Raw genomic sequence first — 21,365 nt, 5'->3', positions numbered from 1 at the left:
CTATAACATGACTTTATAGAAAAATTAGATACTATACTACCATTATTTTTTTCCAGGAAACAAATAAAACCAAACGAAACTTTAAATTTCAAGAGCCATTCTATTTAAAATGGCACCATCAATAAATTATCAATACCTACATATTACACCAGAACAGGTAAGACTGTTACCTCTCACACAACCAAAGTCACTCTGGTTTAAGTTTAAAGTCATTAGAATACAGCCTTATCCCCTCCCCCTTCACTGATTTAACAAAAGTTATAATTTCTTTCATAACATTTTTCTCCCTACAACTCCCCAAACAGAGGAAATGCATTCCTCCTCAAACAAAATCAATTCACACCTTAATATACAGTTGATTGGGAAACCAGTTTCCAAGCCATGGACACTCCTTAAGTCTATTGAAAAGCAAAAATGATGTGATGTTGCTGGAACAGCAATCTTCTGTCCCGAAGCTGTTTCTGAAGCATTGGTTATAGCCACTGGCTGGGTCAGTGGAACAGGTACACAAGAACTAATGCCTAAAATGACATAGAATTAAGGAAAAAAATGTTGTTCAGATCATTTAAAGCTATCATCTCATTTACCTTCAAGCAAAGAATCTGACTATTTTGTTTTATGTACATATGAATTGAGGTGTAAATATCTTAAAAGTGACTTACCCAAAATTACCTAAGCTTTTATTTCCCATTCTAGGATTATACTAAGAAAGAGCTTACTCTAAACAAATGTTGCAGAACATTAAAACACACAGAACTGAAGCAGTAATGACTGACTGCCGCCTAGAAAGCACCAACTTATTTCTAACAGGTAGCTGCAAAGAAATGAGCATTTGAAGGGTGCTACTTGAGATTTACTATGTATATAAAATCACATCATTTTTTACAATGCAGTTGTAGTTATTTTAGACTTGGGCTGGGTTGTAGCTAGAGCACTTGCCTAGCATATGTGAGGAACTGGGTTTGATTCTCAGCATCACATATAAATAAAAAATTTAAAAAAAATATATTTTTTTAAAAAAAGCTAAAACTTGAAATGACAGAAATATCTAGTCTAATCCTACTATGGACGGTGATGTTTAATGAGTGGTCCAAGTCATATAGCTACTTGGTAAGAGCTAAACCATGCACCCAAGACTCTGAACTTCTAATCCACCACAGCTTATATTACTAATGGTAACTGTAGACCCTTATGCAATGGATGGAAAAATTTTATAAAACTAGATACATGCATTCTCAGATCCTGTCTTTATAATCAAAAAGTTTAGGGGGGGGCTGGGGTTATGGCTCAGTGGTAGGGCACTCACCTAGTGAGGCCCTGGGTTTGATCCTTAGCACCACATAAAAATAAAATAAAATAAAGGTATTGTGTCCAACTACAACTAAAAAATAAATTAAAAAAAAAAAACAGTTTACTTAAGAGGTGGTTAAAGGCTCTTTTCTCTAAAAATTCCAGTGAATAAGAGTTTTAACACTATAAAAATCTACTTGAAAGAACAATATTCTTTAATTTCTTTTGAGTAGGTAATTTTCCAATGTGAAAGTAAAATGAAAAATTCTCTTAATTTAGCAAAATTTACAAAGTTAAATAGATTGCAATTACTTTATTTTTTATTTGTTCTTTTCAGGTACACATGACAATAGAGTGGACTCTGAGGTTGCAATTACTTAAATTAAAATTTTTGATATTACCACATATTATTAATGATTATTTAAGAATTCCACAATTTGGGGATGGGAATGTTGCTCAGTACTAGAGTAACTGCCTAGCATGTGCAAGGCCAGAGGTTCAATCTCCAGCACTACAAAAACGAACAAACTTAAACCTCCACAATTTTCACTGGAAATCCATGAAAGTTCTCACAGCAATATATTGATAACATGACCATAAAATACAACACCTAAAAGATGTGTGAAAATAATATCTTACTCTTCAGATGTGGTTTTACATCCTTATCATACTGTAAGCTTTCCACTTCACTTTCTGTTGCATCATCTTTGGTTGGAGGGGTCTGGTTGTGAGGTGAAACAGGGGATCTGCATGGTGATTTTGGTCCAGTAAGTGTCTTCTCCTTTATAGGGGTTAAAACTCTCTTCTTTGAATGCTCTGATTCATGTCCACTCTGGGTCTTTAATTCAATTAAAGACTAGAAACAATTTTTAAACAAAGTATAATTTGCAAAATAGTTTCCTTCATAATAAAGCCTTGTTTAAAAGTATATATACATATAAATATATAAATGAGCTTCCTTTCCCAATTTGGATATTCTTAGTCTATTTTTCTTCACAATTAGCAAATTTCCTTATAGTATCTAAGAACAGAATAAGGAGGACGAACAGAAGGAAATATAATATCCAGGGCTGAGTAACAAATGCATTCTAATGGGTAAGAAGAGATATTTGAGAATAAAATTCAGGCCTGGATGACCCTGGGAATAATTATTTCTACCAAGGCAGTATAATGGAGGGCTATACCCTTAAGGAGGAAAAAAATGTCTAGTATGGTTTTCTTTCCTTTGCTCCACTCCCCTCTGAAAATGTCTGTATGTGCATACAAATAAGTATACTCTTTTCCGTTACTATATAAACCCTTAGAAAACATAAAAATAATTTTAGCTCTAGTGTGTATATATATATATTATATATAATATATATATATACATATTTAACTTATTTCAGTTTTTCTATCTTTAATTCACAACCTACAAATAGATTGATTCTTTGAAAGACTGACATTAAAGTTGATTCAGTGGATAGATACAACTAAAAAAAATACATTCAAATAAATGCCCACCTCTATTGTAGAAAGGGCCTACAATATCGGGACTACAAAGCACTAAAAAAATCAGTATCAACAAAAAAGACACCTCTAATGCATATTCATAGAACCCAAGTCTCAATATGTTCTCTTTTACCAGATTTTCCTTTCTGTTATAGCAAATGGATATGCTGGTTGGGGGCAAATGATTCTCAATAGGAACCAAAGGCCAAGAAGGCTCTGAAAAAGTTACTTATAAAGTAGAAGCCACTGCACTTTTGTGAAAGATTTATTCAGAAAGCACGTTTCATATCACGTAGGCCACTAATTCAGAACAAAAGTATTCTTATGCCAGTTAACTCTTTTCAGATTTAACTTTTATCATCATGAATGACATTGGAGAAGCTGGGGGAATGGAATCACTACTTGCCTGTGAATCGGTGCCTTCTCTCTGCAGAGCCACAGATACTCCCACAGTTGGGGCTAGCTCCAGAGGAATAGGTGCCAGTTTTTGTTTGGCTCGGTTTGGAGGGTCAAGGGTAAAAGCACCCTCAATTGTAACTGGGTGATGGTTGATTTCTGTACTGCCTTTTTTCAGTAGGCCACTTAAAGGTATTTCTGTACTTCCAAGTGACTGGTCTCCACAGCAGAGATGGATCTAATATGAACAGGAAAAACAAAATGGGGATTTAACTGTCTCCTTTCTCCTAACTACCAAATAAACAAAAAGTTAATGCAAAAGCCAGGTGCGGTGGCACATGCCTGTAATCCCAACAAGTCAGGAGACTAAGTCAGGAGGATCACAAGTTCAAAGCCAGCCTCAACAAAAGCAAGGCACTAAGCAACTCAGTGAGACTCTGTCACTGAATAAAACACAAAATAAGGCTGGGGATTTGGCCCAGTACCCCTGAGTTCAATCCCCAGTACCAAAAAAAAAAGAGTAATAAAAGTTAATGCAGGTTAACTCTTCATGAAGTAATGAATTCTCACAAGATTGTTAAAACTGGTCATGAAGTGAATACACCACAGTGAATCCCACATCATGTACAACCACAAGGATAGGGTCATAATTAGAATAAGGTATATTCCATGATTGCATAAATATATCAAAATGGATTTTACTGCCATATATAACGAAAAAGAACCAATAAAAAATAAAAATAAATTTGAAAACATGATAAAACATAAAGTTTACTAGTAACTCAGTAACAATTATTATCTCTTTCATTTCTTTTAATTATGGTTACTTTAGTATTTGACTATCCTACTTTACTCATGCAAATTATATAGTAAAAATGTGTATGTGAATTTAAATAGAAAACAGATACTTCAAATACTTTTTCCTATTTCTACTTTAATTTAAGATAAAGTTCTAAAAAATAAGGCATCAGATCAAGCTTGATTTGAAATTTAAAAATCTCAAATAATTTTGTTTTTCTTCATTCCTAAAATAACTTAAGTGATTCTTTTTCTTTTTTCTTGCTTTCTGAACTTTTTTTTTTTTTTTATAAAACAGACGACTGAATAGTTAAAGGTAAAAGAATACCTCAGGGATAGAAGGTACTGTTGATCAATGAAAGCTAATCAAAAGTTCAAAATTATCACCTTTTGAAAACTGCAAAAGAAATAGACTGTCCTTGGTACATGTTGTATAACTATTCTTTTCCCTTACTATATTAAATCCTTGGAAAACAGAATTCTGAAGAAAAATAAGCAATTACTACATAAAAATATTTTTAATATCAGGAATGATAAAGTTAAGAGACCTATGAATTAGTCTTTTGGGGTTTTTTTGTTTTGGGGGGGCTTTTCGGTACTGGGGATTGAACTCAGGGGTAGTTGATTACTGAGCTAAATCCCCAGCCTTTTTTGTATTTTATTCAGAGATAGGGTCTCCCCGAGTTCCTTAGCACCTACCTTTTGCTAAGGCTGGCTTTGAACTTGGGATCCTCCTATCTCAGCCTCCCAAGTTGCTGGGATACAGGCGTGTGCCAATGCACCCGGCTCTGAATTACTCTTAATGTTAGTAGATGTACTATTTAAAGGAACAGAGACAAAGTATTTTTATAACTTAAATGTCCTCTATTAAAAGCAAATTAATATATAAATCAATACATTTGATAAGGATTGATATAGTAGATAAAGAACAAGATTTCAACTGCTTTATCCTGAATCTCATTATTTTATATAGTCTTCCATTTTCTAGATGCCTTGGGTTTAGCAGAATCATTTTTAAAATTTAGTACCACTGCTAGACCCAGTGGCACATGCCTACAGTCCCAGCAACTGCAGAGGCTGAGGCAAAAGAATCCCAAGTTCCAAGTTTGAGACCAGTCTCAGCAACTTAGCAAGACCCTGAGCAATTTAGCAAGCACTGTCTCAAAATGAAAAATAAAAAGGGCTGGGGATGGTGCTCAATAGTAAAGCAATCCTGGGTTTCATCTCCAGTCCCCCACCCTAATTCTTTTTTAATTTAGTAGTACTAAAATTTCTTAATTCCTCTTCTTACCTCCTACCCAAAATGCAAGCAAAATCTAATGACTGAAATTACTTTAAATTATCTCTGATTTTAATAGCATTAAAGTAAATTCTGAAATCCAAATAAAGTGATAACACTACAGCCCACACCTGTCATCTCCACTAACAATAAAAGAAATCTTGCTTGTGGCCATAGTTCTAGGCTCTAGGTACAGCTTTTTACTATATTGAAAATATATACACTCTTCCCTCAATAAGTGATTGTTATCTCCTAAAATTCTGGAGTAACTATAATTTCAATGACATCATAACTTAGATAATACCTAAAAAATTAAAATATATGGCAGAAATACTATACTATTGAATACAATAGGAAATGCTTTAAAAACCATCTGCAGTAAAAAACCAATTGTTTGTAGTGCTTACCTGTAATTTAGACTGAAGAGTCAGATAAACACGAAGTATTTCTATACTGCTACGTATTCGAACAGATGCTCTCTCTGGCTCAAAGTTTGGGTTGATCAAATCGTTGAAAGGTTCATTTGTAACATCATTTCCCAGCAAAGAATAGTAAAAGAAAAACTCAGGCTGCCTTTCTGGAAGTTTCATGGTACATGGAATTAACTAAACATTAAGGGGGGAAAAAAGAATTATTTTTAAACTTTCAACATGTGTCTGACACTCCTAAAATATTTACTAAAATGTTGATTTTTTAAATAAAGTCTTAAATTAACCATTAAAAAAATTCTAAATCTCTGCCAAATTATTAATTTCTACTAATTTTTAAAGGATCATCTTAGAAAAGCAAAGACTTAATGACTTCTAATAGAATTAGGCTGTTTTAAAGTTTTCATTTTTTTCAACTAATCCATGAATGAATGTGTTGAAAGTTCTTTCTAGAAGAAAAGTCAAATATTTTAAACTAAACTTTCTTTATTTTCATTTACTTTATTTCATCTTATCCTATTCCACCAACAGAGGCTCCACTTATAAGAAAATATTATTTTTAAATCTTAATTCAGGTTATTTAAAATATAACACTTTACACTAGGTCTCTGAATTAAAAAACAAAAAACAGATCTATGAATTAACAGCTACAAAAAAATATATACTTTTTGTTCTAGGAGTGTTATTTCTTAGAGTTGCTAGTTTCATGGCAACAGATGACTAAAAGATGTGATTCCTGTCCTATAAAGTATAAAATATCTGCAGACAGACTCCAATCTTCACTAGAACAATGTTAAATAATGAACTTTAAATGTTTAATGTATCCATCAAAAGGAGATGACTTTAAATAGGTGGCATACAGTATGGCTGCTAAATGATAATACTGACATAAAAATTACCTAAGACATTACTTGGTTTAAAAAGTTACTGTACAGTTCATACAGTTTGTGAAAATAACAACTTATAATAGCAGAATGTGTTTGTGTGTGTGGATGTGTGTATGGAGGGAAGGAGAGGGAGAAAGGGAGATAAAGAACTTAGCACAACTATCACTTATAACACATATAAACACAAATTCTGGATTCAGACCTCAACCTCCAATTCTGTCTGGTTCCATCAATAACTTGTTGCAAAACCTTAAAATTACTTAATTCCTCTGTGCTTCCATTTTCTTTTAGTTGGAAGGATTATAAGAGATAATACATGTTCCATGCTAGTTGTTATTATATGAAAATGGAAAAATATTTGGGGAAAAATGCATTGCCCATAACAATGATTAGAGACTTATTTTCTTCCATAATCAGAAAGCAATAAAAATGTTAAGAAACAAAGGTGGCCTTTATATATTTCATAGTACAATTAACTTTAATTCCCACTATGGAAAAGATTCTTTTAAAAATTTTTTATTACCTTGGAATATAGAGACTATGGCAGTTTTTAGCCTTACTTTACATACTTAAGAAGTAAGGTTATCACCATTCATTCTTGCTGCAAACTCAACCCTCTATTCTACCTCATATAATTTTTTTAAGTAACATGTTCTCAATCACTGATTTGCATCTGAAAAGATATGTTTATCTCTATATGCTTTCTCACATTGCCTTTGTCTCAGCTGAGAAGAAAAAAAACTAAGTGGCTAGTTTTATCCCAGACAACAATAATGTAACCATTAAGCAGCCAAATTCCCAAAATTTCCCCTACTCCCAGCCTCAGGAAACCACTAATAGACTTTTATATATATATTTATATTTATATATTTTAGTTGTCAATGAGCCTTTATTTTATTTATTATATGTAGTGCTGAGAATCAAACCAAGTGCCTCACACATGCTAGGCACACATGCTACTGAGCCACAAACCCAGCCCCAACTAATTTGCTTTTGGTCACTAGGAATTTTTGCCTTTATTCTGGATATTCACATAAGGTAGACTCCTAATCATCTGACATGCGGACAAGAGTGTCCTGATGCAATTAATAAAAAAAGACAATGGACCTTCCTCACAATCAAGGTGGCACATTAAGCTGAGGCAATCCACAGCAGAACTTTATTAGAAGAAAAATAAAGAAACTGATGGGAAAAAAAAAGTACATGTGTCAATGAGGAAATGACAATACCAAATTAGAGGAAAAAGAGTAAACATCCAAAGAATGCATGTATTAAAAATCCTTTTAGTAGTGGCCATGAATTTAGTGTGACAAACATGTTTCCTGAGAAGAACTGTAACTAAGCAATCTTGAAAGTTAAATAAAAATGCAATCACCAATTGCATATTTCACCTGTGAATGTAGATTATGTGGGCATTTTGTAGCTTTAAGAAAGTAAATAATGGGCTGGGGTTGTGGCTCAGCAGTAGAGCGCTCACCTGGCACATTCGAGGCCCTGGGTTCAGCACTACATATAAATAAAATAAAGGCACTGTGTTCAACTACAACTAAAAAATAAATATCTTTAAAAAAGAAAGTAAATAATAAAAATTTTAGGCATAAGCCAAATTCCCAATTTAAAATATATTAATTTATTTTAGGTGCTATAAACCAACACAATGTCAAGAAAAGTACACTTGTTCTTAAGAAGGGCAAAAGAAAAATAGTTAATTTTGTATTAAGTCAATCTACCACAAGCATCCTGGCATATTCCTGCTGAGTGTGTTAAGACTGCAAGACCATGACCAGTCTTACCTAAGCTGCTTCCCATGGATATAGCAGGTAGCCCAGGGAAATAAGGTAACAACACATCTTCCTGGACTAAAACCAGGACTGCTTACCACTTATAATAATGGTGGTGCATTCCCCAAAATCATTTCCTCAGCTGTGACAAAAATCAATGTGTGCCTCTCTATATAACCCCCATGGGACTTCAGGTAAAGGGAACTGAAGAAAATATAGCTACATTTGAATCTAATATCTTTTGCCAGCATCCATGAAAGTAACAGGATAATTTGTTAGCTTATAAGCAAGGTAAAAAATAATCCCAGACATGACAAGCATTAAATACTAATGAGACAAAGTGTTCCTGACCCTGCACATGTTTCCAGCTAGCACATTATTTAAAAAGTAAATTTAAATGGATTCTGCTGTTAGGTGTAACTAAAAAGAACCAATAAATTTTTTTAAATTTTCAAATAAAAAAAAGCAAATTTAAGAAATCCTTTTGTCAATACTTACAATGACATACAATACAATGGCAAACAATGTATACTGATGATCATTTTCTAAATCTAATACATCTTATTATAACAAGATATTGAAATCTATTCTTTTCCAAAAGCAAAAATGTTTTATGAAATGAAAGAAAACATTTGTTTAACACGTTTTAAAAGACTACTTGCAAATCTTTTTAACACTTAAAGGTAGGATTTTTAAAATAAAATGGTTTTCAAATTCTGCACAAATCACTAATCTCAGGGAACATCTCACCTGCTCCAACTGGGTGGCAAACGCTATAGTCACTGACAGAATAAAGGAGTCAGTACAATACTCTGCTGGTCCAATCTGATGGTACCCTCCCTCTTCATTCAGCACTGCTACAATGTCCTTCGGGTCAAGTCCAGACAGGCTAGCAGGTACTTTACAAAGAAAAACACGATTAAACTGGCTTGTACTTTGCCATAAACCATTATAAGATTTTAAAAGCTGATTATATTTTAAATTTACTTGGCAATTTTCATGGATACAGTTAATATCTCAAATAGTTTTCTTTAATTTCTTATAAACTTTCCAAAGAAACCTTATTTTTTCATTATTTTTATTGGTTCACAATAGTTAATAATATTAGGGTGCATTTTGATATAATTATAAATGCATGGAATATAATTTACTCCAATTCAGTCCCCAGTATTACCCTTCCCTCCCCACCACCATTTCCTTTCCTCTATTCTAGTGATCTTTATTTACATTTTTTAAATTAGTATCTGTGGATATACATAATGGTGAGTTTCATTGTAGTATATTCATATACATACACTGGAAAATTAGTTCATGTTCATTCCAACATTTTTCCCTTATCCTGTCCCTCCTCCTTCCCCCACAATCCCCTTCTTCTACACTCTCGATTTTTCTTTTGCCAGAATTCCTGCTCACCTCCCTCCCTTATTTTAGAATATCTTTGACATAACAAAGATTCAACCTTTGACTTTCTGGGTCAGATATATTTCATGTAGCATTATGGTCATCATTTTCATCCATTTACCAGCAAATGACATAGTTTCATTCTTTTTAATGGCTCAGTAATATTCCATTAAGTTCATATACCATATTTTCTTTATCCATTCATCCATTGAAAGGCACCTAGGTTGGTTCCATAGTTTGGCTATTTTGAGTTGTGCTGCTATAAATACTGATGTGGCTGTGTCCCTATACTATGCTGATTTGAGAGATTTGGGAAATAATACTAAGGAGTGAGATAGCTGGGTCATGTGGTAGTTCCATTCCTAGTTTTTTGAGGAACCTGCATACTGCCTTCCAGACTGGTTACACTAACTTGCAGTCCTACCAACAATGAATGAGTGTATTTTTCCTCCACATCCTCGCTAACACTTGGCTGGCCTTGAACTTGTGATCCCTTTTGCCTTAGCCTCTTTACAATTTTTAAATTTTGTGGAGAATTATATCTATTGATTGCTATTTGCTGAACCAACCTTGCATCTCTGGAATGAAACCCACTTGATTATGATGCACTAATTTTTTAATGGGTTTTTGTATGGCTTGCCAATATTTTATTAAGAATTTTGCATCTATGTTCATCAGGGATATCAGCCTGAGACTTTCTTTCCTTGATGTGTTTTTGGAATGTTTTTTGTTTGTTTTTTTCTTGAGAATACTTTGTTAGTTTCCATGTGGTTTTGATTTGCATTTCCCTAATTGCTAGAGATGATTAACATTTTTTCATTAATTTATTGGCCATTTGTATTTCTTCTTTTGAAAAGTATGTGTTTAGTTCTTTTGCCCATTTATTGAGTTATTTGCTTTTTTGGTGTTAAGTTTTTTGAGTTCTTTATATATTCTGAATATATCTGAGGAGCAGGTGGCAAAGATCTTCTCCCATTCTGGAAGCTCCCTCTTCAGACTTGTTTTCTTTACTGTACAGAAGCTTTTTTAAGTATGATGGCAACCCACTTACTGATTTTTAGTTTTATTTCTTGTGTTTTAGAAGTCTTGTTCAGGAAGTTGGTTCTGGTGCTGATGTGTTGTAATGGTAGGCCTACATTTTCTTCTAGTAGTTGGAGAGTTTCTGGTCTAATTCCTGGATCTTGAATCCACTTTGAGTTGACTTTTGTGCAGGATGAAAAATAGGAGTCCAGCTTCATTCTTCTACATGTGGATATCCAGTTTTTCCAACACCATTTGGTAAAATTACTATTTTTTTCTCCAGCATATGTTTTGGGAACCTTTGGTATCAGATAACTATATTTGCTTCTATTCTATTCCACTGTTTTGGTGCCCATACCATGATATTTTTGTTACTATGGTTCTGTAGTATAATATGGGGTCTAGCATTGTGATGCCTCCAGCATTGCTCTTTTTGCTCAGGACTGCCTTGGCTATTTTGGATCTTATTTTCCCAAATGAATTTTAGTAATGATTTTTCACATTCTGTGGACAATGTCACTGGTATTTTGATGGGAAATGCATTGAAGCTGTATAATGCTTTTGTTAGTATAGCCATTCTGACAATATTAATTCTGCCTATCTAACAACATGAGAGGTCTTTTCATCTTTTAAAGTCATCTTCGATTTCTTTCTTCAGTATTCTACAGTTTTCATTGTAGAAGTCCTTTGTTAGATTAATTCTCAGGTATTATTATTTTTTTAGGTTATTGTGAATGGGATAGTTTTCCAATTTCTTGTTCAGCAGATTAATGGAGTAAAGGAAAACAACTGATTTATGTATGTTGATCTTATATCCTGCTGCTTTACTAAATTTGTATATTAGCTTTAGAAGTCTTTAGGGTCCTCTAAATATAGGATCATGTCATCTACAAACATATAGTTTGACCTCTTTACCTATTTGTATTCCTTTAATTTCCTTCTCTTACCTTATTGCTCTGGCTAAAGTTTCAAGGACTATGCTGAATAGGAGTAGTAAGAGACAGCATCCTTGTCTTTTTCCTCTTTTTTAAAGGAAATGCTTTCAATTTTTTCTCTGTTCAATCTGATGTTATATTAGCCTTGCTTGTGTTTGTCATATATAGCCTTCACAATGTTGAAGTTAAGTTCCTTCTATCCGTAGCTTCTCTAGTGTTTTAAACATAAATGGGTGCTATACTTTGTCGAATGCTTTTTCTTCATCCATTAAGATAATCATGTTAATTCTTGTCCTTAAGTCTATACTGTGGAGAATTTACATATATTGATTGCTATATGCTGAACCAATCTTGTATCTCTGGAATGAAACCCACTTGATTATGATGCACTAATTTTTTAATGGGTTTTTGTATGGTTTGCCAATATTTTATTAAGAATTTTGCATCTATGTTCATCAGGGATATCGGCCTGAGACTTTCTTTCGTTGATGTGTTTTTGTCTGGTTTTGATATCAGGATGACATAAGCTTCATAGATTAAATTTTGCAGTGTTTCCTTCTTGAAAAAACCTTATTTAATTTTATTCTTTCTGTACATAAAACCATATTCTGAAATAATATTTTAAAGAACTTCAATTTCATAAACCACACACAAAGGCATATAACATAAGTTTCCTAATGAACCTAAATTGAAAAGAATAATCTAGATTTGGCTAACAAGAGAAAGGTGACTGAAAAACAGAATATGAGAGTGAAAAATACGTTCTAGATGGAGGAACAATATGTATGTACAAAGATACAGAAGCAAGAGAAAGCATGTAGTTAAAGAATCACAAGATATAATGTGCTGGATTAGGAAAGTGAGCACTGATGTATAAAAAGAGTGGCTGGAGAGACAAGTAGAAGCTATACTATGAAGGGTTTTCCTGAATGCTACATCAAAACATGGAAAGTTTTATAAAAATAAAGGGAAAACCACAAAATAGTTTTGAGAAGAGACTAATATGATCAAATAGGCTTCAATATGAAAAGACTACACTGGTCAAGAGTTTTTCAAATTGATTTAAAGAAAAAGACATACAACTAAAAGATCAAACACTATCCAATGTTGGGGAAAATGCAGGAAAATGGACACTCTCAACCAGCATATACTAGTACAACCTATTGGAAGGGTAATATATCAGTGATTATCAAAATTATATATATATATTCATATTCCATAACAAGCAATCCCTCTTGTAGAGTTAATCCTAAGAACATGTGCTTACTGTAGCATAGCTGAAAATAGTGTTAAGAATAGGGCTGGGGATGTGGCTCAAGCGGTAGCTCGCTTGCCTGGCATGCACCGGGCACTGGGTTCGATCCTCAGCATCACATAAAAAATAAAATAAAATAAAGATGTTGTGTCCACTGAAAACTAAAACATATTTTTTAAAAATCTCTCTCTTAAAAAAAAAGAATAGAGATATTTAAGTCACATAAACCAAAGTTCCAAATTAATTGTTATTTACAAGTTATATTGAAAAATGATACGATCTCCTTTAGTCTCCATTTTTCCTTCTGCAAAATTTTTATGTGGTTCTAAAGACCAAATCAAATACTGAAAGCAAAACACTTAGCACAGGGCTGGAGATGTGGCTCAAGCGGTAGTGCGCTCGCCTGGCATGCGCGCGGCCCGGGTTCGATCCTCAGCACCACATACCAACAAAGATGTTGTGTCAGCCGAGAACTAAAAAATAAATATTAAAAATTCTCTCTCTCTCTCTCTCTCTCTCTCTCCTCTCTCACTCTCTCTTTAAAAAAAAAAAAAAAAAAAAAAACACTTAGCACAATATCTGACACATGTCGGGGATGTGGCTCAAGCAGTAGCGCGCTCGCCTGCCATGTGTGCAGCCCAGGTTCAATCCTCAGCACCATATACAAACAAAGATGTTGTGTCCGCCAAGAACTAAAAAATAAATATTAAAAATTCTCTCTCTCTCTCTCTCTCTCTCTCTCTCTCTCTCTCTCTCTCTCTCTTTCCTCTATCTTTAAAAAAAAAAAAACAATATCTGGCACATGTAATAAAGGTAGCTATTACATGATAAGGTCAGCAGAGCTTAGAAGTTCAAATAATAACTATGAGAGGTTTCTCACTGTCAGGAAAAAGTTACAAATATGGAAAGAGAGAAAATGAGCAATATACTTTGTGGTGCAGGAATAAAATTGAAAAGTGTCAATGTGAACTCTGTTTAATATCTATGGATAAATATAGATGAAAAGGTTTCCATGTATTATGTTTGAGTATGTCACCTCCATGATTTGAGAGTTAAAACATAATGGCTGGGCTGGGGATGTGGCTCAAGCGGTAGCGTGCTCGCCTGACATGTGCGGGGCACTGGGTTCGATCCTAAGCACCACATAAAAATAAAATAAAGATGTTGTATCCACTGAAAACTAAAAAAAAAATAAAATATTAAAAAATTCTCTCTTTAAAAAAAAAAACAAACATAATGGCCAATGTGATAGCTTAAGAGATAGGGTCTTTAAGAGGCAATTAGGTCAGGATGGCTTTTTCCTATGAATGGGATTAGAAACCTTTTAAAAAGGTCCTCTCTTGCCTTTTGGCCTTCTGCCATGCAAAGATATGTTTATAAGGCCCTCACCATATGCCAGTGCTTTGATTCTGGATTTTCCAGCCTCCAGAACTCTGAGAAATAAATTTCTGTTCTTTATAATTACCCAATCTGTGGAATTCTAACAACACAAAAAAAAAGAATAAAGATAAATGTACGTATGTATTTATTTGAGACATACATAGGTACACACATTCCCTAATTTTGGTTACGGGATCTTGACTTCTAAAAACTGTTTGCTAAAAGGAAAGAGGGCTCTATAGATAAATAGTTGAATACCCAACTGACACAGGAAACACACAAAATAAGCCTAGAATAATCTCCTATGTCAGAAAATATAAAAAAGCTCAAAGAATAATAAAAACAGTCAAAAGGGGAAAAACAGCTTGAAAGGTCTGCCCCAAACTGGAACACAGATAAGAAATAAAATGATAAATAAAAAAAGAAAACTATAAATCCATACTGTTATAAATAAATGAATAAAGTAAAGTTCTATTGAGGATTGGGGTATTTTCATAATTTCACAATTTTGCCTACAAAAGATTTATTAACTACAAAGGAAAAAAGTATGTTTATAGTTGAGAACACTGACACACATATTAACCAAGTAATCAAAGTGAGCACCATCAGTAACAGGACCAATAAAATTGTACATTACCTAATAAGATGCAATGAGAAAAACATGATATTCTTGCCAAAGACATGTAACCTAAATCTCAAATCAGATAAATTCAAGTCAAGGAACATTCTAGAAATTAACTAGCCATATCTTCAAAATTTGAAGTTCATTAAAAGATAAAGGATCAATTTCAGATTAAAGCAGAATATACAGCCATGTCAATTAAATGAAATACCAGATTCTAAACTAAATCCTCATCCTAAAAATGACATTACTGATACAACTGGTAAAATGTAAGTGAATTATACAGTAGTAATATATCAATGTTTCATTAATGTAATAAGGTTACATGGTGTTAATGTTTCAAAGTTAATTTCTCAATTTTGATGGACATATCATGATTATGTAGGAGAAATGTATGTATGTTGTAACGAACATGTCTGGCTTTCAGTAAAAAACTGCAAAGCATACTAAAAGCCAAAAAAGAAAAAAGAAAAAGGTTTAAAAAGACTAAATAAGCATCAGAACTAAAGTTACATATGACAGAAATATTAGAATTATCAGAACAGGAATTTTTTTTAAAATATCATTAATATGTTAAGGCTTTACTGGAAAAGACAGACAAAATACAGAGACAGATAAAGTAGGCAAAGATGAAATGTGTAACAAAGAGAAATGCAAGAAATCAAAAATACAACAAAAATGAAGAATGCTTTTGATGTGTTCTTTAGTGACTAGACATGACTCAACAAAGAATCTCAGAACTTGAGGATATGACAAGAGAAACTTCCCAAACTGGAAATCAAAGAGATAAATACTGAGGAAAAAAAAAAAGAGAGAGAGAGAGAGAGAGAGAACACATCCAAGAACTGTATGACAACTTTAAAAGGCACAACACACATATGACAGAAATTCTAAAAAAAAGAATAAACAGAAAGAAACAGAAGCAATATTAAAGCAACTGAGAATTTCCCTAAATTGATGCCAAACACCAAGTCGTCAATTTAGGAAGCTAACAGAACACCAAGAAGGAAGAAAAAAATATATAAAATAAAACAAAAACAAACAAAAAAGAATCTGAACCCCTCCAGCTTGGCATGTCCTACTCAAATATCAGAAAGAATCTTGATAGAAGCTAACCTTAAAAGAAAACCTAGAGGAGCGGAGATAAGAATTCTATCCAACTTTTCGGAAACCATGCAAGCAAGAAGAGAGTGGAACAAAACAGGGCAATGAAAGAAAATTTCACCAACCTTGAATTCTAATAATGGTAAAATTAGCCTTCTAAAGTAAAAAGAAAATACTTTCTCAGACAAACAAAAATTGAAGGGCTTTATTGCCCATAGACATGCCATGCAAGAAATGTTAACAAGAAGTTCTTAAGCCTGGTGCAGTGGCACATGCATGTTGTAATCCCAGCAGGTAGGAAGGCTGAGGTGGAAGATAGCAAGTTCAAAGCCAGTCTCAGCAATTCAGAGAGACCCTGTCTCAAAATAATTTTTTGTTTGTTTGTTTAAATGCTGAAGGTGTGACTCAGGGTTAAATGTTCCAGCTTCAATTACTGTAACTAAAAAAAAAAAAAAAAAAAAAGTTGTTCTTAAGAGACAGGGAAAATGACAAGGATCAGCAGAATCTTGAACCAACAAAAAGAAATGATGAGCTTTAGAAAATAAATGATGATAAAATAAAAACTTTTTTATTCTTGATTCATTTTGTTTATTCAAAATAAAATATAATCCTAGCAACAATTTATTCAATTACGTATGGTTACATGTTTATGTATATACTTACAAAGACATGACATTACACCAAAGACACAAAGTAGGAGAGAAGGATTAGTTTTGTTTTGTGGCTATAAGTTACTTGAACTACCCACAAAGTGGCATAGTGTAAGATATGAAAATAGATTTGGACTAGTCATAAATTCAATGGCAACAAGTGAAAAGAGTTCATAAAAAATTAATTTAAAAAAACAGAAGTATAAGTGATACACTAAGAAAGGAGAGAAAATTAAGTTGTATAAAATTAAAGCCAAAAAAGGAAGAGAAAGAGTAAAAACAAAACTGAAACCAGGGTAATAAATCAAACACACAACAAATGTGGTCAATATTTAAACCAACTGTACCAGTAATCTCTTTGAATGTCAATGGTCTAAATGCACCAATTAAAAAATAGATGGTCATGGGCTGGGGTTGTAGCTCAGTGGTAGAATGCTCGCCTAGCATGTGTGAGGTACTGGGTTAAATTCTTAGCACCACATATGAATAAATAAATAAAGGTTCATCAATTACTAATGAAATTTTTTAAAAAAATGGATGGTCACAATAGATTAAAAAATAATGCCCAATTATATATTGTCCACTTTAGGGCTGGGGTTGTGGTTTAGTGGCAGAGCACTTGCCTAGCATGTGTGAGGGACTGGGTTCAATTCTCCGCACCACATATCAATAAATAAAATAAAGGTCCACTGACAACTAAAAAAAATTATTTTTTTAAAGAGACAGTGAGAGAGAGGGAGAGAGAGAGAGAATTTTAATATTTATTTATTTATTTTTTAGTATTTGGCGGACACAACATCTTTGTTTGTATGTGGTGCTGAGGATGGAACCCGGGCCGCACGCATGCCAGGCGAGCTCGCTACCACTTGAGCCACATCCCCAGCCCCCAAAAAAATTATTAAAAAAAAAAGAAATCCACTTTAAATACAAAGATAAATTAGATTAACTATAAAGTAACTGAGAAAGATATACCATGCTAACACTAATAAAAATAAAATGAAGTATTTATATTAATTTCACACAAAGCAGACTTCTAACCAAGCAAAGTTATCAGGGACAAACAGGGATACTGCATGATAATAAAGGGATTCCTTCTTCAAGACATAACAATCTTGAACATGTATGCACCTAATACTACAGCATCAAAATATATGTGACAAAAACTGACAAAAATGCAAAGAGAAACAGTTGAATCCACTAACATAGCTGGAGTCTTATTAAACACCGCACTCTCATAAATGGACACATCCAAAAAATACAAAATCAGGAAAAACATAGGTGAACTTATCAACACCAACAATCTACTGGACATAATGAAAATCTACAGATGACTTCATCTACCCATAACCAAATACACATTCTTCTCAAGCTCACATGAAATACTCACCAAGACAGACAATATTCTGGGCCATAATATATACTTTAACAAATTCAAAAGAATACAAGTCATACAATGTCTGCTCTTAGACTACACTGAGTTAAACCAGAAATCAATAATAAAAAAGATAGCTGAAAAATCCCCAAATAATTGGATTAAACAACATAATTCTAAATAACACACAAGTCAAAGAAGAAATCAAGAGAAATATAAAAATATCTTGAACTAAATGAAAATGAAAACACAACTCATTAAGAGTTGTAGGATGCAATATTATATGTATTGCATCCATTCAATACATATAGAAAAGAAGATCTTAAACCACTCATCTAAGCTTCCACCTTAGAAAATTAGAAAAAGAATGGCAAATTAAGACCAAAGACTATAGTAGAAAGTAATAAAAAAAATCACAACAAATCAATGAAATTGACAGAAAATCAAGAGAAAAATAACCAAAACAAAAGTTGATTGTCTAAAAAGATCAAAATTAATAGCCTCTGGCCAGGCTAAATAAGGAAGAAAAAAGGTGAAAGGATACATATTACTAATATCAGAAATGAAAAATAGGACATCACTACAAATCCTATGGATGTTAAAAGGAAAATATAGAATGCTATGAAAAAGTCCATGTACACAAATGTGAAAATCCAGATGAAAGAAACAACATGCTAACTCACACAAAAAGAAACAAATTGAACAGGACTAACATGAGAGAAACTGAACCAATAATTTACAGTCTTCCAAAATAGAAAACAGGTTCATATAAGTTATACTGGTGAATTCAAGCAAAAATTTAAGGAAGAAATGATACCAATTCTCTACAATCTCTTCCAGAAAATGCAAACTGAAAAACTATTTCCTAACTCATACTACAAAAAAAAAAAGAGAGAAACTACAGACCAATATTCCTCATAAGCATACATGCAAAAATCTTCAACAAAATATTATTGAATCAAACATGGATTTAAAAAATATGTATCATGATCAAGTGGGATTTATCTCAGGCACACAAGGTTTACTTTTACTATCAAAAATCAATTATTGTAGGGGCTGGGGTTGTGGTTCAGTGATAGAGTGCTTGCCTAGTATGTGTGATGCACTGGGTTCAATCTTCAGCACCACATAAAAATAAACAAATAAAGGTATTGTGTCCATATACAACTAAAAAAATATTTTTAAATCAACTATTGTAATTCATGACTCAATAAACTGAAGAAGAAAAATCACACAATCATATCAATATATGCAGAAAGCACATATGACAAGACCTAACACCAATTCATGATAGTGAAAACAAATAAAACCCTCTAAACTAGAATCACAGGGAAAATTCCTCAATTTAATATAGAATATCAATAAAAAACATACAGCTAATATCATACTAGGTTTCACTAAGATCAGGTATGACACAAATATCCTCCCATTACTCCTTTTCAATATCTTACTTGGAAGTCCTTGCTCGTATAATAGAACCAGAAAAGGAAATAAAAGTACACAGATTAAAAAGAAATAAAATAGCCTTTTCTTTAAATGACATTAGGTAGGAAATTAGCACATGGAAAGACTTGATGAAGCTGGGCAGGGTGGTGCACACATTTAAGCCTAGCAGTTCGGGAGGCTGAGGTAGGCAGATCACAAGTTCAAGATCATCCTCAGTCCCTAAGCAACTTGTTGAGAACCTATCTCAAAAATAAAAAAGAAAAACAAAAAACTAGAAAATTTTTAAAAAGATCTGACCAAAAAAAGAGAAATCATTCTGTAGCTAATAAGAGTTTATAGGAGGGGCTGGGGATGTGGCTCAAGCAGTAGCGAGCTCGCCTGGCATGCGTGCGGCCCGGGTTCGATCCTCAGCACCACATACCGACAAAGATGCTGTGTCCGCCAAATACTGAAAAATAAATATTAAAGTTCTCTCTCTCTCTCTCTCTTTCTCACTCTCTCTCTCACTCTTTCTTTTAAAAAAAAAAAAAGAGTTTATAGGAAATGTCAGGATAGGAAGTTAACATGAAAGTCAACGGCTTCCCTATACAGCACAATAAACAAAATAAAAATGTTACAATTTACATTAATATCTGCCAAAAAATGAAGTACTTAGCTATAAATCTAACAAGATGTATATAAGATTTGTATGAAGAAAAAGACAAAATTCTGATTAAAAAAATCAAGGGACTAAATAAATGGAGAGATTCGTGGAGAGAAAGATTCAATATTTCCTATTAGTCCGTTCTTCCCAACTTGATTTATAGATCCACTGTAAACATAATAAAAAGAGAAGCAAATTATTTTAATACTGACAAACTAATTCTAAAGTTGTATATTGAGAGGTAAAAGACATAGAACAACCAATGCAACACAGAACTACCTGACTTCAAGTCTTACTTACTATAAAGTTATAGTAATCAAGACTGTGGAATTGGGGCTAGGGTGGTGATTCAGTGCTAAAGTGCTTGCCTACCATGTGTGAGGCACTGGGTTCAATTCTCACCACTGCATATAAATAAATAAAATGAAGGTCCATTGACAACTAAAAAATATTTTTAAAAACATACTGTGGAATTAACAAATCTAATGATGGAGCAGAATAGAGAGTCTAGAAAATAACATGCACATAAACACAATCAACTGATTTTTGACAAAGGAACAAAGACAATACAATGGCTGAACAATTGGATATCCAGATACAAAAAAATGAAACATAGACAGATCTACACCCTTCACAAAAATTAACTTAAAATCAAAGACCTAAACGTAAAATGCAAAAACCATACAACTCCTGGAAGATAACATAAGAGAAACCTACATGGCCTTGGATAATAATTTGGGCAATAATTTTTCAGATATACCAATAATGGCACAATCTATGAGTGATATAACTGATTAGCTACACTTCATTAAAATTAAAAAGTTAGGCTCTGTGAAAGACAATGTCAGGAAATTAAAAAGACAAGCCACAGACTGAGAAAATATATATGCCAAAGACACATTTGATAAGACAGCCAAAATATACAAAGAACCTATAAAACTCAATAACAACATAAACAAGTGGATTAAAAATTGGACCAAAGGGGCTGGGATTGTGGTTCAGTGACAGAGCGCCTGCCTTGCACGTATGAGGCACTGGGTTCAATCCTCAGCACCACATAAAAATAAATAATGAAATAAAGGTATTGTGTCCATCTAAAAAAAAAAAAAATTTTTTTAATTGGACCAAAGACCTGAAAACACACCTAATGAAAGAAGATATACAGATGGCAGGTAAGCATATATAAA

General features: G+C 33.0%; 1 protein-coding gene across 1 annotated transcript in view; it reads right to left on the bottom strand.

Annotated features, from left to right (window-relative positions):
- Positions 1-21,365, bottom strand: part of Cep120 (centrosomal protein 120) — a 78,850-nt gene that overhangs the window by 42,675 nt on the left and 14,810 nt on the right. The window contains exons 6-10 of the mRNA XM_026396200.2: positions 9,101-9,249; positions 5,662-5,859; positions 3,188-3,415; positions 1,930-2,146; positions 344-521 (exon numbers count right to left, since the gene is read on the bottom strand). Of these exons, the coding sequence (XP_026251985.2) occupies positions 344-521; positions 1,930-2,146; positions 3,188-3,415; positions 5,662-5,859; positions 9,101-9,249 (970 nt within the window). The remainder of the gene's footprint in view (positions 1-343; positions 522-1,929; positions 2,147-3,187; positions 3,416-5,661; positions 5,860-9,100; positions 9,250-21,365) is intronic.

The sequence above is a fragment of the Urocitellus parryii genome, chromosome 1 (assembly GCF_045843805.1).
Source record: "Urocitellus parryii isolate mUroPar1 chromosome 1, mUroPar1.hap1, whole genome shotgun sequence".
Lineage (NCBI taxonomy): Eukaryota > Metazoa > Chordata > Mammalia > Rodentia > Sciuridae > Urocitellus > Urocitellus parryii.
This window is presented reverse-complemented; position numbering and strand designations above follow the sequence as displayed.